Source organism: Eptatretus burgeri, chromosome 2 (assembly GCF_056783735.1).
Source record: "Eptatretus burgeri isolate ZD-2024b chromosome 2, Ebu_testis_v1, whole genome shotgun sequence".
Taxonomy (NCBI): Eukaryota; Metazoa; Chordata; class Myxini; order Myxiniformes; family Myxinidae; genus Eptatretus; species Eptatretus burgeri.
Window position 1 is genome coordinate 159907404 of NC_140962.1, and position 16554 is coordinate 159923957.

Consider the following 16554-nt stretch of genomic DNA (forward strand, 5'->3'; position numbering starts at 1 on the left):
TATGTACTCTTATATGTTTATATAAATTAGTTTACAAGTTTATATGTTGATATAAATTAATGTATGCGTTCATATATAATCCTACATTTATATAATTTAGTGTTTGTGTTTATTCTGTATATTCCTTTATGTCTATAAAAATTTGTGTATGCGTTTGTATGTGATCCTATATGTTTAGATAAATTAGTGCCATGTCAGGAATGGGAGCATGCGCCAGTGCAGCACGTCACTGCATTCACTTTCCACCGGTACTCCAGGGGCCTCCGTCTCGCCATCCCCCACACAGATGCCTGGCTCATCCCCATCTCCTTGAGATGCTGATCAACGTGGTTGGCCCATTGGCCTTCTCCACTCATGAGGCTCCCCCGCTAACAGAATATGGTGAGCAGGATCAGCGTCAGACAAACTAGCCACATGTCCATACAGCCGCAGCTGATGCTCACAGACTATGAAGGCAACAAATCTCATCTGAGTCTCTCTCAGCAACCGCTCGATGGACACAAAGTCCGACCATCGACAGCCAATGATTCTCTGAGGAGACTTGGTACCAAAGGAATTAAGTCTCTCTCTCAGACCCCCTGGTCAGAGTCCAAGTCTCACATTCATAGAGCAAGACTGGAAGCACCAAGGACCTGAAGACTCGGACTTTCATTGTCCTACAGAAGTACCAACAATGCCACACCCCACGATTCAGTGAATCCATGACTCCCCAGGCCTGATCCAGACATCTATTGACCTCTGGCTCACAGCCAGCAGAGATATGAATATCACTGCCAAGGTAAGTGAATCTCTCCGTGACCTCAACATCCTCACCACAAATAGGTACACATAAGATAGCAGCATTCAAGATGTCATTGAAAGCCTGGATCTTCGTGTTGACCCAGGAAATCCGTAATCCCAGCGGCTCCAACTACTCATTCAGCACCTCGACGATCCCCCGAAAGGATATCCAGAGTCCCCGCAAAGATGACTGCATCAGCTGTGAAATCAAGGTCAGAGATCTTGACATTCCCAAATGATGCACCGTAGCTCGATCTCTCCGACACCCTCCCCAGAATCCAGTCCATACAAGCACTGAAAAGTGTGGGGGCCAGTACACACCCCTGATGAACTCCATTGACATCTGGAAATAAGTCGGAGATGTTATCACCACAACTCACAGCACTCTCAGTACCAGAGTATAGTTCAGACATCAGATTGATCAGTTTTGGTTATACCCCACGAAGACCAAGAATCCTCCAGAGGGCATCCCGATTCAATGAATCGAATGCTTTGCAGAGATCAACATAGGCTACAAGCAGCCCCTGCCAAACCTCTCGCCTGCATTCGGTGAGGATCTGAAGGGCAAGGATATGGTCAATCATTGACCTCTTTGGTGTAAAGCTTGACTGTTCTGGGTGCTGATGCTCAAGCAGATGGCGGCAAACCCTATCAAGCAGATGGTGGCGAACATATATGTTTATAAAAATTCCACATATGTTTATATAAATTCCATATATGTTTATATAAACGAGTGTATGTGTTTATATGTAATCCTCTATGTCTATATAATTTAGTGTGTTTTTATGTTTATATAAATTAATGTATGTGTTTATATGTTTATATAAATTGGTTTATGTGTTTGTATGTTTATATAAATTCGTGTGATTTTATGTTTATATAAATTAGTGTAAGTGTTTTTATGTTTATACAAATTAGTGTAAGTGTTTTTATGTAATCCTTCATGTTTATATAAATTAGTGTATGTGTTTATATGTTGATATAAATTAGTGTCTGTGTTTATATGTAATCCTTTATGTTTATATAAATGAGTGTATGTGTTTATATGTAATCCTCCATGTTTATATAAATTAGTGTGTGTGTTTATATGATTATATAAATTAGTGGATGTGTTTATCTGCAATCCTTTATGTTTAAATAAATTAGTGTATGTGTTTAGATGTAATCCTCTATGTTTATATAAATTAGTGTATGTTTATATAAATTAGTGTATGTGGTTATCTGCAATCCTTTATGTTTACATAAATTCGTGTATGTGTTTGGATGTAATCCTCTCTGTTTCTATAAATTAGTGTATGTGTTTATATGTAATCCTTTATGTTTATATAAATTAGCGTATGTGTTTATATAAATTAGTTTATGTGTTTATATATATTCGTGTGTTTTTATGTTTATATAAATTAGTGTAAGTTTTTATGTTTATACAAATTAGTGTAAGTGTTTTTATGTTTATATAAATGAGTGTATGTGTTTATATGTAATCCTTCATGTTTATATAAATTAGTGTATGTGTTTATATGTTGATATAAATTAGTGTCTGTGTTTATATGTAATCCTTTTTGTTTATATAAATGAGTGTATGTGTTTATATGTAATCCTCCATGTTTATATAAATTAGTGTATGTGTTTATCTGCAATCCTTTATGTTTAAATAAATTAGTGTATGTGTTTAGATGTAATCCTCTATGTTTATATAAATTAGTGTATGTTTATATAAATGAGTGTATGTGGTTATCTGCAATCCTTTATGTTTACATAAATTTGTGTATGTGTTTGGATGTAATCCTCTCTGTTTCTATAAATGAGTGTATGTGTTTATATGTAATCCTTTATGTTTATATAAATTAGTGTATGTGTTTATATGTTTATATAAATTAGTGTCTGTGTTTATATATAATCCTCTATGTTTATATAAATTAGTGTATGTGTTTATATGTTTACATAAATTAGTGTATGTGTTTATATGTTTACATAAATTAGTGTATGTGTTTATATGTTTACATAAATTAGTGTGTGTTTATATGTTTATATAAATTAGTGTATGTGTTTATATGTAATCCTTTATGTTTATATAAATTAGTGTATATGTTTATATTTAATCCTCTATGTTTATATAAATTAGTGTATGTGTTTATATGTAATCATCTATGTTTATATAAATTAGTGTACGTGTTTTTATGTTGATATACATTACTGTAAGTGTGTATATATTTATATAAATTAGTGTATGTGTTTATATGTAATCCTATATGTTTTTATAAATTAGTGTATGTGTTTATATGTTATCCTTTATGTTTAATTAATTTGTGTATGTTTCCATGTAATCCTCTATGTTTATATATATATATATATATATATATATATATATATATATATATATATATATATATATATATATATTAGTGTATGTGTTTTTATGTTGATATACATTAGTGTAAGTGTTTTTATGTTGATATACATTAGTGTAAGTGTTTTTATGTTGATATACATTAGTGTAAGTGTTTATATGTAATCCTATATGTTTATATAAATTAGTGTATGTGTTCATATGTAATTCTATATGTTTATATAAATTAGTGTATGCGTTTATATGTAATCGTACATAGGTTGATATATGGTATAATCTCTCCTAATTATAAGGAAAACAGTGATTGGCCGTTCATGGACTCCTCTTGATTGCATGATTGCATGAGTGATGCATGATTTTTTCCCTTCAGGTTCATGTTCCACAAACCATTTTTAAGACTGAGGACAGACATTATCATTGATATCCATCAATGATGTAGCTAATATTTTTGAAAACATTTTACCGATCACTTCAACCTGTGCAGAACAATAAACATCACACTTGTGAATGACCAGCCACTGCTGAATGTTTTTCATCAGACCTGGACAAGATAAGCAGCTTCTCAGGAACATGACTTTCAACATCAGCAAGGACAAAATAAGCCGTTGGTCCCAAAGTTGGCTTTCAACACCGGCCAGGACAAGAAAAGCCGCTGGTCAGGAACTTGACTTTCAACATCAGCAAGGCACGTGTTTTCAATCCGTATCTCGACAAGGTTATGTAATCAAACCAACCAATCCACTTCTGTGGACAGCCAGTTGGAACAGGTGCATCCGTACAGTCCATGGAACTCCTTAACCTTACAAGGGAGGATCATGTCACTTAACTAGCATGGAAGGCTAGTTACCATCTGGGTATTCTTTGTCGAGCTAAAGCATTCTCAAGTCCCACCGAGCTCATCATGATGTACAACATTTTCATATGGAGTTCCATGGAATATGGATGTTAGGGAGTTCCTAGCGGTTCCTATATCTCGGAATTCTCATATTTTGATCCAAGCTTATCGAAGGGTTGGAACATTTTGATCCAAGCTTATCTATGGGTTCCCAAATTTTGATCCAAGCTTGTCTTGGGGCTTACAGATTTTGATCCAAGCTTATCTAGGGGTTCCCACATTTTGATCCAAGCTTATCTTGGGGTTCCCATATTTTGACCCAAGCTTAACCAGGGGTTCCTACATTTTTATCCAAGCTTATCTATGGGTTCCCATATGTTGATCCAAGCTTATCCAGGGGTTCCCACATTTTGATCCAAGCTTATCTAGGGGTTCCCACATTTTGACCCAAGCATATCAATGGGTTCCCACCTTTTGATCCAAGCTTATCCAGGGGTTCCCACATTTTGACCCAAGCTTATCCAGGGGTTCCTACATTTTGATCCAAGCTTATCCAGTGGTTTCTACATTTTGATTCAAGCTTATCTAGGGGTTCCCATATTTTGATCCAAGCTAATTTGGGGGTTTGCATTTTGATCCAAGCTTATCTAGGGGTTTCTCTTATGTAACCAAGTTTGAATGTACAATGTATATTCATGCTCCGCCTATGTTTTGCTTCATGTATATTCATGTTTTGCCTCATACATGTTTATGCTCCACCCATGTGACATGTCATCTCCACTGGAGAAGGCGAGTGGGCCCTTCCCCGATCTGGCAGGATAAATAGTTATGTGGACAAGGCACGGTTTTTTACTGACACATTTGTAGTATTTTTAAATAAAGAAAAGGTGATTAGAAACTCTGCAAGTGTTAGTTAACTTGCCTTGAGCATTCTTATTCAAGAATTGGGACATGTAGGCCATTCCAGGAAAGTAAAAAAACACAACCTGATTTCACACTCGTTCACCAGCCATCAATGCCACAGCACCAGCATCCATGGGGAACTCAACATCAAACGTGTCCAATAGGCAAGTTCTGTCTGCTCAGAATAACACAATGCCAGCTCCTGGTCTATCATACGCACCCCACCAGACACCAACTAATGCCTTACACACAACCTTCATGTCGTCATCCTTCTCCAATGCTACGAATCACGGTTGCACATCGACCCCCACTGTGCTAATGTCCCCAGTTATGAGCTCGTGGGTCACAAACCCAGTTCCGGTTATGACTGCTCAGCATCCCACTGTGTATACTAACCTTACGTCGCCGTCCATTGGGATTACAACCGCCAACTAATCAGGTTATTTCTCATCAAATCCAATGTACACCCATACTGTACCCACATATGCTGCAAGGAGGTACAACACACATCTGGCAACAACATTACTATAGTGTCGAGCCATTCACTATTGGGTCGAGAAGTCTAGCCATCAATCATACCAACAGTGATGCCTGCCGTGCATGACTGTGGAAACTATTTGTCTCGTTGAGACTTGTTTTCAAATCGGATTTCTGTGTTTGACGATAAGCCTGAGAAATTCAGGGAATGGGGTGCAGCCTTCCAGAACATGATCATTGAAGTACCACTCACATCTGATGAACAGCTCAACCTCATTGTTCCACAAATGGCTGATGGTTCAGAATCCAAAGCACTTTTATAACATCTTAGCTGAGTCTACATTTCTAACCCTGATGTTGGTTTAGAGCAGGTCTGGAATCACCTTCAAGAAAGATTTGGCTGTGATGAAGCAGGGACCCAATCATTGCTAAACAAGCTGGAACTTTTGCCGTAAGTCTCTCCTCATGACTGCAAAACTTTGCAGACATTTAGCGACACCACCGAGGAAATAGAGGCCGCCAAAAACGATGGTTCCCTTCCAGGACTTGCAGCTTTGGATTTTCCTCTGCTCCTCAAGCCAATCAAAGCGAAGCTTCCATCTGACCTCGTGGTTCATTGTAGGATGGAGGCCTTCAAGTATAAAGAAACCCACAATGTCACCTTTTCGCCATTTTTGATGCCCGCATCCTTCATTCGGCGCAACACAAAGAGTCAAAATGACCTCCGTCTGGTGGTTTCCTCGGATGGTGACGGATCATGTTCTTCAGCTACTAAGGTCAAAACGCCACTCACAACGAAGAACAAAATGTTTGCCTTCACTGGTGACACTCATCCAAGGGTCAGAGTGAGCAAGACCGAGGTCATGGGCGAATTGCTGCCACAGATTGTCGAGCATCTGACCACAGCAGTTACGTTGCCTTCTGAAAATGAACACACTCGTCATCAAATGGAAGATCCGCAACAATTCTGCCCCATTCACAGGACCAAACATCCTCTTGCACATTGTAGAACATTCAAAGAAAAAACATTGCAATCCAGACTCATCCTTAACCCTCTAGAGCCCACAAAATGTTCTGGGTGAACAAAAAAATAACCCCTGGGGCTCTCGAGGGTTAACCAATGGAAAATATGTACCAGTTGTTCTCTGTCAACGAACCATTCAGCCAAAAAGTGTCAAGTAAAATTCCATTGTTCTCAGTGTGACAGCATCCGTCATTGCTCAGCACTTCATGATACCAGTTGTGCTACTCTAGATGGACTGGCATGGAGGCAATATATCAGCGACTCTTCAAACCTTGAGAGAGTGTGAGATGGGCTTTGAAAGCATGGTGAGGAGTGACCTTCGGTGATTAACAGGTGTACGGACATTTGTGGTTGTAGAGGATCCAGAGGAAGGTTTTGTTCCAAAATCTGTCTTGTGAAGGTATTCGTCGCTGGTAATCCTGAAAACTCCTGGATGACCAGTGAAATCAGTGTGTGAGCCACAGCAAACTCTTTGACTACTTCAACGTGCCAAATAATCTCGTCCCTTGTGAACTCAAAACCTGCTCTGGAACTATGGCAGCCACTGGTAGGCATATCAGGAATCTAGTCGTCAAATTTTCGATGGAATCGTCCACCTGCCACTCCCGGAGCTCACCGAATGTAATGCTATTTTTCCTTGCAATTCCTCCGAGATTCCAACACCAGAGGTCACAAGGCTCCACTCACATATACGTCCTATCGCTGAAGTCTTTCCTGAACCTGAGCCAGAAGTGATCATCTTGCTGTTAATTGGACTAGATATTCCGAAGCTGCTTAAGGTCAGAGACACTTAGAATGGACCACGTAATGCTCTGTAGGCACAGCGTATGGACCTCTGATGGGTGATATTGGCGGTGTATGTCTGGACAGCGTCCATGGCCCTGAGCGAGTGGAGGCACATCATACCCACATTCTCGACAATGGAAGTCCATCAATATGCTCACCATGCCTTGATCGCATCACAGTCAAGGACATCATCCTGCCACATTGTCACGTACCTTCAGGTCAGCTCTTTGGAAGATCCTGTGACCACAGAGCCTATGACGATGGGGTCAGCAGTGTCATCTTTCAGCGAACTAAGAATGATGACAAGCCATGTTGCTCCATTGAAGACAACCATTTTCTCACGATCATCGAGGACGGATTCATCAGGAATGACAATGGAAATTGAGTGACTCCGTTACCCTTCGAAGATGACGTAAAACCTCCAGACAATCGACCCCTTGCAATCAACTGCTTAAAGTCCCTTTGCAAGCTTCTGCATAAGAAACCAGCCCGTAAACAGCAGTACGTGGACTTCATGGCTAAACTCTTTTTCAAAGGACATGCTGAGCCTCTTGAACCAGGAACAGAAGCAAAACGACCACGATTGTATCTTCCTCATTTTGCTGTGATTCCATCCACACAAACCTGTAAATATTCATGTGGTGTTCGACGGCAGTGCTACCTATCATGATGTCTCACTAAATAAGGTACTACTTCCTGGTCCAGACCTCGTCAATAGTCTCCTCGAGGTACGAGTACGCTTCAGACAAGAACCCATTGCCATCATGGCTGACCTCGAGCAAAGGATCCATAAAGTACATCACCTTCTCAATGGAACTACGTGGCAAGCGACAATAATCCGGCAGACTTGGCAACTCGCTCCGTAAGAGCCTATGATCTGATGGAGTCATTATGGCCGACTGGGCCAAGATTTCTCTGGGATTCCGAGCTACCCATTAAACCCACTTTGTCTGCTCCAGAATGGGTTAACGATCTGGAGTTTCATTCCATCGCCATATTAGCTACCAAGCATGAACTTTCATTGGGAACACAACGTGTTACATGTTTCTCGAAGTAGGAGTTCAAGACAATGCCTCTTCGTGCTCCACCGGGTGATTTTAGTCGTCCTCCAGATATCTTTGGCTATCAGTGGCGACTTGTACAGCATTTGGCGAATACATTCTGTTCACGTTTGCGCAAAGAATACCTTCCGACCCTGCAGCTCTGTACGTGGTGGCAGGTCAAGAAACACAACTTTTGGGTCTGTGATATCGTTCTGCTGAAAGCGGATGTGCAAAGGAATGACTGGTCCCATGGACATGCGATTGAGACATTGCCCAGTGCAGATGGTAGGGTTCAAAAAGTGTGAAACCACACCATGAATCAGGATGGCAAACCCTATAATCTCCCTGCGACCCATAACTGAGGACATTCTGCTGTGACCAGAGGGGGAAGAGTGAATTCCTTCATTCTTTCTATTGATTGTGAATTTCATATTCTCATGATATTTCCCATGATGTCCCTATCCGAAAGCTGTAGTTTGACCATGAATTTATTGACTGTATATGATGTACTATGTAGTCAGTTTATTTCATTTTTAACAAATGTTCAACAACAATTTGACGATGTTTTGAGCCAAGGTGGCTCCCCTGGTTCTCGTGTTCATGTAATTATCTTTGCTCAATCAATTGCTGGAGTGGGTTTTATTAAAAAAAAAAAAAAACACCAGGCCATGAGTGTGATGTAACCAAGTTTGAATGTAAAATGTATATTATGTACCATGCATGCCTTGTCTCATACATATTTATGCTCCACTCATGTGTCACGCGAGAGAGAGAGATAGCGAGAGAGAGGGCGAGAGAGGGCGAGAGAGGGAGGGAGGGCGAGAGAGAGGGAGAGAGGAAGAGAGGGCGAGAGAGAGGAGAGATATTCAGAGAGCTTCACGGTTTGGCTGGACGTGTGGTAGATGAGGAACGGTTTTTTTACCGACCCTGTTGTAGTATCTGTACTCATGTGTGATTGTGTTTTCCATCTTAAACATCACATATCATTCTCTTTGCTGACCCCACCCCGTCCTTAAAGCCACAGGTTATATTTGTTAATTTTTACTGAAATGAAAAGGTGATTTAAACCTCCACAAGTGATGGTTAAACCGCCTGGAGGATCCTTAGTCATGAATTGGGGAAAGATCTTACAAAAAGGGGAAATGTGGTTTAAAATAAAATCGCACATTTTCACCGAGGAAACCACCGCCTGTTACACCGCAGAACAACACGTGACCAACGTTCCGGGATCGTCCCCACATTTCCCACTTTGATCCCGGGTTCTCGAACGGTCCGAAATCCCATATGTTTTGGTCCAATGTTCTCAACAAGGTCTCACAGCACGAACTTTGATCGAGGGGTTCCCACATTGTCCATTTTGATTTAGTGTTTGTGAGCAAGTCCCCACATCCCACGTTGGCATCCAGTACTCACTGGGTTCTCCTGAGAAAACGAGGCTCTCACGATGGATAACCCGGCGCCTCATTCATCACCTCATGTTCATCGATCCGCAGACTGCGAAACTCCGTGCTGGATGGAGTTCATGTTCACGTGAGTCAAGTCCTGCAATTTACCACAAACAAAAAACTCAAAAGGAGACAGCTCGACACCTCCTCCTCCCTCCACCGATCCTCCCCTCCTCCCTCCACCGACCCTCCCCTCCTCCCTCCACCGACCCTCCCCTCCTCCCTCCACCGACCCTCCCCTCCTCCCTCCACCGACCCTCCCCTCCTCCCTCCACCGACCCTCCCCTCCTCCCTCCACCGACCCTCCCCTCCTCCCTCCACCGACCCACCTCCCCTCTCCTCCCCTCCTCCCTTCACCGACCCTCCTCCTCCTCCTCTCCTCTTCTCCACTCCTCCCCTCCCCTCCCTTCTCCACCGACCCTCCTCTACTCCTCCTCCCCTCCCTCTCCCTCCCCCCCCTCCCCATACCTCCCTCCTGACACACCCTGAGATTGTCCCCACAGCCCTGGAAGGTTTTCCGCACGGGGAGGAAACGGAAGACCGTCAGACCATTGTTTTATTAACCACTGAGCCAAAGTCGAACCGACATCATGTCATTCGTGGCTCACCCATCCCAGTGGGTCACGTGTCCCAAACCCGAGGTCCGTCACCGTCACAAGTGCCTATAATCTCAGGATTAGGGCCGCACGAGCTGTGACAAGACTCCAGCCGTGTCAGTTGGACAAAAAGTGACGTCAAACTCTTCCTGCACAACTGACCCGTCTGGAATACACACACACACACACACACACACACACACACACACACACACACACACACACACACACACACACACACACACACACACACACACACACACTCAAACACTCAAACACTCAAACACTCAAACACTCAAACACTCAAACACTCAAACACTCAAACACTCAAACACTCAAACACTCAAACACTCAAACACTCAAACACACTCAAACACACTCAAACACACTCAAACACACTCAAACACACTCAAACACACTCAAACACACACACACACTCAAACACACACACACACTCAAACACACACACACTCAACACACACACACTCAACACACCCACTCACGCACTCAACACACACACGTTCAACACACACACACACTCAACACACACACGTTCAACACACACACACTCAAACATACACACACATTCACACATATACACACACACACACACACACTCAAACATACACACATACACACATATACACACACACACACATACACACTCGAACATATACACACACACATACACACATATACACACATACACACATATACACACATATACACACATATATACACACATATACACACATTCACACACACACATGCATATACACTCAACCATACACACACACACACTCAAACATACACACACACACACTCACACACACACACACATATACACACTCACACACACACACTCTATCATATACACACACACACTCACTCGAACATATACACACACACACACTCGAACATATACACACACACATACACACACATATACACACACAAACACACACTCAAACATTCACACACACACACACACATATATATATATACACACACACACACACTCAAACATACACACACACATATACACACACACTCAAACATACACACACATTTACACACACACACTCAAACATTCACACACACTCAAACATACACACACGCACACGCAAACATTCACACAAACACACTCAAACATTCACACACACAATCACAAACACTGAAACCATCACACATTCACCTGTTTACTCTCAATCACACATCCTCAAACCATCACACACTCACCTATTTACTCTCAAGCATTCACAAACACTCACACAACCACAAACCACACTCAAACGAGATGGTATTCATAGAACACTTATACCACGCAGTCTGGAGGAGTTATGTGAGCCAGCTGTTCTGTTTTTCATCCAACTGTTTGGATGTAGCGTTGTATGCAATTATGACGTCATAGTAAAAGTCAGTGATGACGTCTGACATCCTAAACGAAATATTAAATAATTCTGTCTACCAGACCATGCGTCCGATCAGGTTGAAATTTAACACCTACATTCCCCATCACAGCCCCATCATGATTGTGAAGTTTCACATTGATTGATGTAGTGGTTCACGGGAAATAATTGTTTTAATATTTCCCCGAAATCCAAATATGGCTCCCAAACCATGTAACAGATCAATTATTCCTGAACACCCTGGTATTCCCAAGGCTTGGTGAACATGCGTGTGAAGTTTCCCCTCGATTCGTCCAGCCGTTCTGCAGATGGGGATTTTTTTTAGAGATTTTGGGGCAAATCCAATATGGCTGCCGAACCACGTGACCTATGTTGTCAGAGGTGGGGAACTTTTAGTTCCTCCTGGATGGAAGGAACCATGGTGGTCCTATTCCTCACCATGGTGGTCGTACCTGTAAAGTTTCTCCTCACCATGGTGGTCGTACCTGTAGAGTTTCTCCTCGATCTGTTCAACCGTTTCGGAGATCTTTGAAGGTTATTAATTTTTTTTTTAATGGCTGTCGAACCACGTGACGAATGACGTCATCATGTTTTTTTTCTGTTCACCAATGTTTCCCAAGATGACCCTCAAAATTTTTCATGCTGATCGGATGTAGCGTTCTACGTATGCAATTATGACGTCATTACGAAGGCACCTATGACATCATAAAAATCGCACATTACCTCCGCCACAGAAGGTGAAGGAGGTTATGTTTTCACCCCCTTATTGTCACCTCCAGGTCACAATTTTAAACCGATCTTCACGAAATTTCACCACATGGTACAGTTTGTCATAAGGAAGAAGCCTCTTGTTTTTGAGGTCAAAAGGTCAACATCGGCTAAAGGTCAACAACTTGGGTTAGATTGTTGAAATCCTGAAATTTCATCCGATTGAGTTGCAAGTTGAACAGGATTTGCATAAAACGTCACTAAATTGGGAAAGCAACTATTTTTGAGGTCAAAAGGTCAAAGGTCAACTCAAGGTCAAACTACGAATATCATCAATTTCAATCTGTTGCAGAGAAAATCCAACAAGCGGTTGCAGAAAAAAGGTTAAAAAAAAAAACCGCAGACGTACGTTCATACACACAAGTAGGGTAAGAATACTGATTCTGGCTCACTTTTCCCCATGTAAATGAATGGGGGATTTTCAGCGATTCATAATTTTTTTCCCTAAAAATAAATCCCCTTTTTATCCCAAGGTATATTTATTTGTCTCCCCTTTTAACTTGGAGGTTGAACCTCATTGAATTGAACACCTGGGGGTTGAACAGCTCACTCATTGAACCTATAAAGATTTGTTCATTCTCAAATTCCTTCAATAGTTTAATTTTCTTTGCACAATAATCCCCATCTAAAATATTGACAAACAAAACATTTGAATCTTTATATTTTTTAAGATACCCCATTTGTGCCATTACGAAATGATAAACTTCTCTTAATGCTCTCATCTGACCACCTCCTGAGCCACATATCATTTTGAGATTATAGTAAATTGTTTTTTCATTGTTCAATTGATAACCATCAAAGTTTTCAGTCCATTCAAGGATATTCATTTTTTTCTTTACATCCTCTAACTTACTAGTTTTTAAATTAATTCGCTTATTTGTTTTATTTACCTTTGTTTTAGTTATTTTTTCAATAAGACTTATTTGATATTTTTCACATTCATTATGTTTTCCATTTATATACCAAGACTGAGATTTTCTCCACTCTTTAGTTTGATTAATACTTGGTTTAACCATTTATATATTGTGAAAAGACGCGGCGGTCGCCCTTAAAAAACCCTAACCCATCTTCCCATCGTTAAAACATAATCTATTTTATACACTCTATCATACAATATCCATATGGAACACAATCTATTCCATTATCTAAAATAAATCTCTTATCATCAAAGGCTCCTAATGCCTTTTTATTTACTTCTTCACTATATATGTTATGTTTATAACTTCTTATTGTATTCATTTTCCTATATTCTTCTTTCTTATTCATCAAACAATTATAATAATTTCTAAAAGTTATTGATTTCTTTATTACATATTTCTTTATTCCCTTTAACCTCTTATCAATCTGTTCACCATACTTATAAGCATATGCCTTTGCTCTCAATCCAATAAACTCACTCATTACTTTTCCACCCAACTCATCCTTAAACTTACCAATAACCTTTTCATTCTTTTTGGAAAATAACTCACTCTTCTTGCTGAAATTACTTGTATCATATACTCCAATATTTTTCTTCATATCTTCATAAACATCATCAGTTTTTATATCTAGGATAAAACTATCAGTATCCATATACAACAATGAAACATTTTCACCATACTCTTTCTTTAAGTCATTATACAAATAATCATACATCAATATCTTTGATAAATCAAGAACTGCTGTTCCAATATAAATTGGTTTATCCATTACAATACTTTCCTTTTTCATATGAATTGCAGAAAAGTTCTCTGAAAAAACCTCTTCTCTCTCAAAACTTGGTTTATTTATCAATCTCGAAGCTTCTTTCCAAGATGTTGCGAATCTAATGTTTTGCCTGTTTCTAACATTTTCCATAGTCTTTCCAAATACAGCATTATTCATTAATTTATAAAAATCCCCTTCAAATTTTACTTTTGTATTTGCTCTCATATCTGTATTGAATTGAATATACTTTTTCACCCAAGGACTTTGTTTAAATTTTAAAACTCTATGAATTTTAGCTACTCTCAATCCTTCTCTCAAAAACTGTTTTAAGCTTCTCTGATGCAAAACATATCCCTCTTTATCATAGAATGTTGTTAATAACTTTTCTGTTGATTTACCTTTAATATTAAAACTTTTATGATAATCACTTAACCATTCTTTCTTTGGAGTTTCTTTCTCACATGCAAAAGGAAGATCTTTATGCTTATTATGAAGATCACTCGGGTACCTCAAATCAACTTCAAAATAATAACCTTCTTCTTCGTCATTCAATTCCTCTTGAGAAGAAATAACAATATTCATCAAAGCCTTTTCATAATCCTTTTCTTCCACCCACTCTAATTTACCATAAGGTAGAGATTGAGACATTGCCCATCCATACAAATTATTAGCATCAAAATACATCAAATAATTACTATCTTTTTCACTATCATAATTTGGGAGATATTTATTATTTGCTTTCGCATATCTTTTTGAACATACTTGTGATATTCCACCTCTCTTGGACTTCTCAATCATCAAAAGCATATCCACATCACTGATTAAATCTATATCTTGTTTTGTCATTTTCAACATTGCACTCCAAGCTAAACCAGGAGCTGTGAAATAGTGGGCAGGGTCTAATCCATAACAATTTTTATTATGACAGAGTGTTCTAAAAGCCTCAAACACATCAGCTAACAATAAAACATCTGTTTTTAGATATAAATCATGATATTCTCCAAGGTTCTTTATCTTAAATATTTTCCATATTTCTTGTGCGTGTTTATATTCCTTATCACTTATCTCTTCTTCATAAAGGTTATTATAGAAACTTTCTTTTGAAGGAAGTTGTGTTTCTTTAAATCTCATAAATGAATCCATATAATCGTAAGGATAAATTCCCTTACTTGTAAGAATTTTCTCTTTACTTTGAATTTCATTCCTTGTTTGAATTTCCTCTCTCGTAAGAATTCCTTCTTTAATCAGAATTTCATCTTTAATCTGAATTTCCTCTTTAGTTCGAATTTTCTTTTTAATTAGAATTTCATCTTCAGTTAGAATTTCTTCATTAATTAGAGTTTCCTCTTTACTTTGAATTCTCTCTTTAATCTGAATTTCCTCTTTAGTGAGAATTTCCTCTTTTGGAAAGAATGAATTAAGATTTGGAAAAGAGTCCGTGGAGCTTAGATTTGATGCGAGGTAGGCTAGTGGTGTTCCCATAAACTTGTAAGAATCTAAAAACCTAATACGAGTTAAAGGTTTTGTGAATATCATTTTTGAAAATGAAATATACTTTTGACTTGTGTTTGTTATAGCAGAAATATTCCCTGGTGTTTTTGAAAGTTCATTTATAAATAGATGTGTATCATAGTTGGCGCTGTTGTGAAGAAAGACTGGAATAAAAGAAGGTAATTTATAATTAAGATTACAACAGGAATGAGCGGGACCTCTATATTTACCAGTAAGATGACAATGGTCTCTAACTTTAGACTCCTTAATTTCCCCCTCACAAATATAACAGATATTGTTCATTCTAAATTCTAATTTTTCTTCTTTGGTTAATTTCATCGGTTCATTTGTTTCTTTCATTAATTTAGTGAGTCTTATACAATCCTTTTCTAATCGTTTTACAAACTCTTGTGAAGCATTTTTTCCACGATAATGTTCAAGTTTGTTATACTTTTCTCCAACAGATGATTTGATATAATAACAGAAACCACAAGGAATATGTTTTTGATATTTATTTGTATATGGTTCTTTTGGATTAGGAGAAGCAGTATTTATCTTTTTAAGGATACATTCAAAATCAGCGTATATCACAAATGGGTGCATGATAGATTTATTATAATCTTCAAAATAAATCTTTTCACCAGGTTTAGGCATTGTAATTACAGCTGATTTATGATTACTACAATATTTTGAATGTTGTTCTAATCGTTCTTTTGTATGAAATGAATTAAGACATCGCTTACAAGGATATATTTTGTTTGCTGTTCTGAATACCTGAGAAGAGATTAATCTTGATAAATTATTGATGTATGTGTAATGTGAATTCTTTCCAACACTAAAATATAAAAGGTCAATGTGTGTTTCTTCATTTTTATAGTTGTTTGAAATTTTTAATATTTGAACTTTGTTTGTATCCGTTAATCCATATACATTAATAGAAAGATTATTCTTTTTCTCAAATTTA

General features: G+C 38.8%; 1 protein-coding gene and 1 long non-coding RNA gene across 4 annotated transcripts in view; one reads left to right on the forward strand and one right to left on the reverse strand.

The window, feature by feature from the left end:
- The window catches only part of LOC147033715 (uncharacterized), a 53026-nt gene extending 42624 nt beyond the window's left edge, over positions 1-10402 (reverse strand). For 2 of the 3 annotated variants that reach the window (XR_015055611.1, XR_015055612.1), the window contains exons 1-2: positions 10109-10402; positions 9609-9737 (exon numbers count right to left, since the gene is read on the reverse strand). This is a non-coding gene — a long non-coding RNA (uncharacterized LOC147033715). The remainder of the gene's footprint in view (positions 1-9608; positions 9738-10108) is intronic. The other variant, XR_015055613.1, reaches the window with a different exon arrangement.
- The window catches only part of LOC147033717 (filamin-C-like), an 88974-nt gene continuing 82075 nt past the window's right edge, over positions 9656-16554 (forward strand). Inside the window, exon 1 of the mRNA XM_085871862.1 lies at positions 9656-9725. Within this exon, the coding sequence (XP_085727988.1) occupies positions 9671-9725 (55 nt within the window). The 5' untranslated portion in view covers positions 9656-9670. The remainder of the gene's footprint in view (positions 9726-16554) is intronic.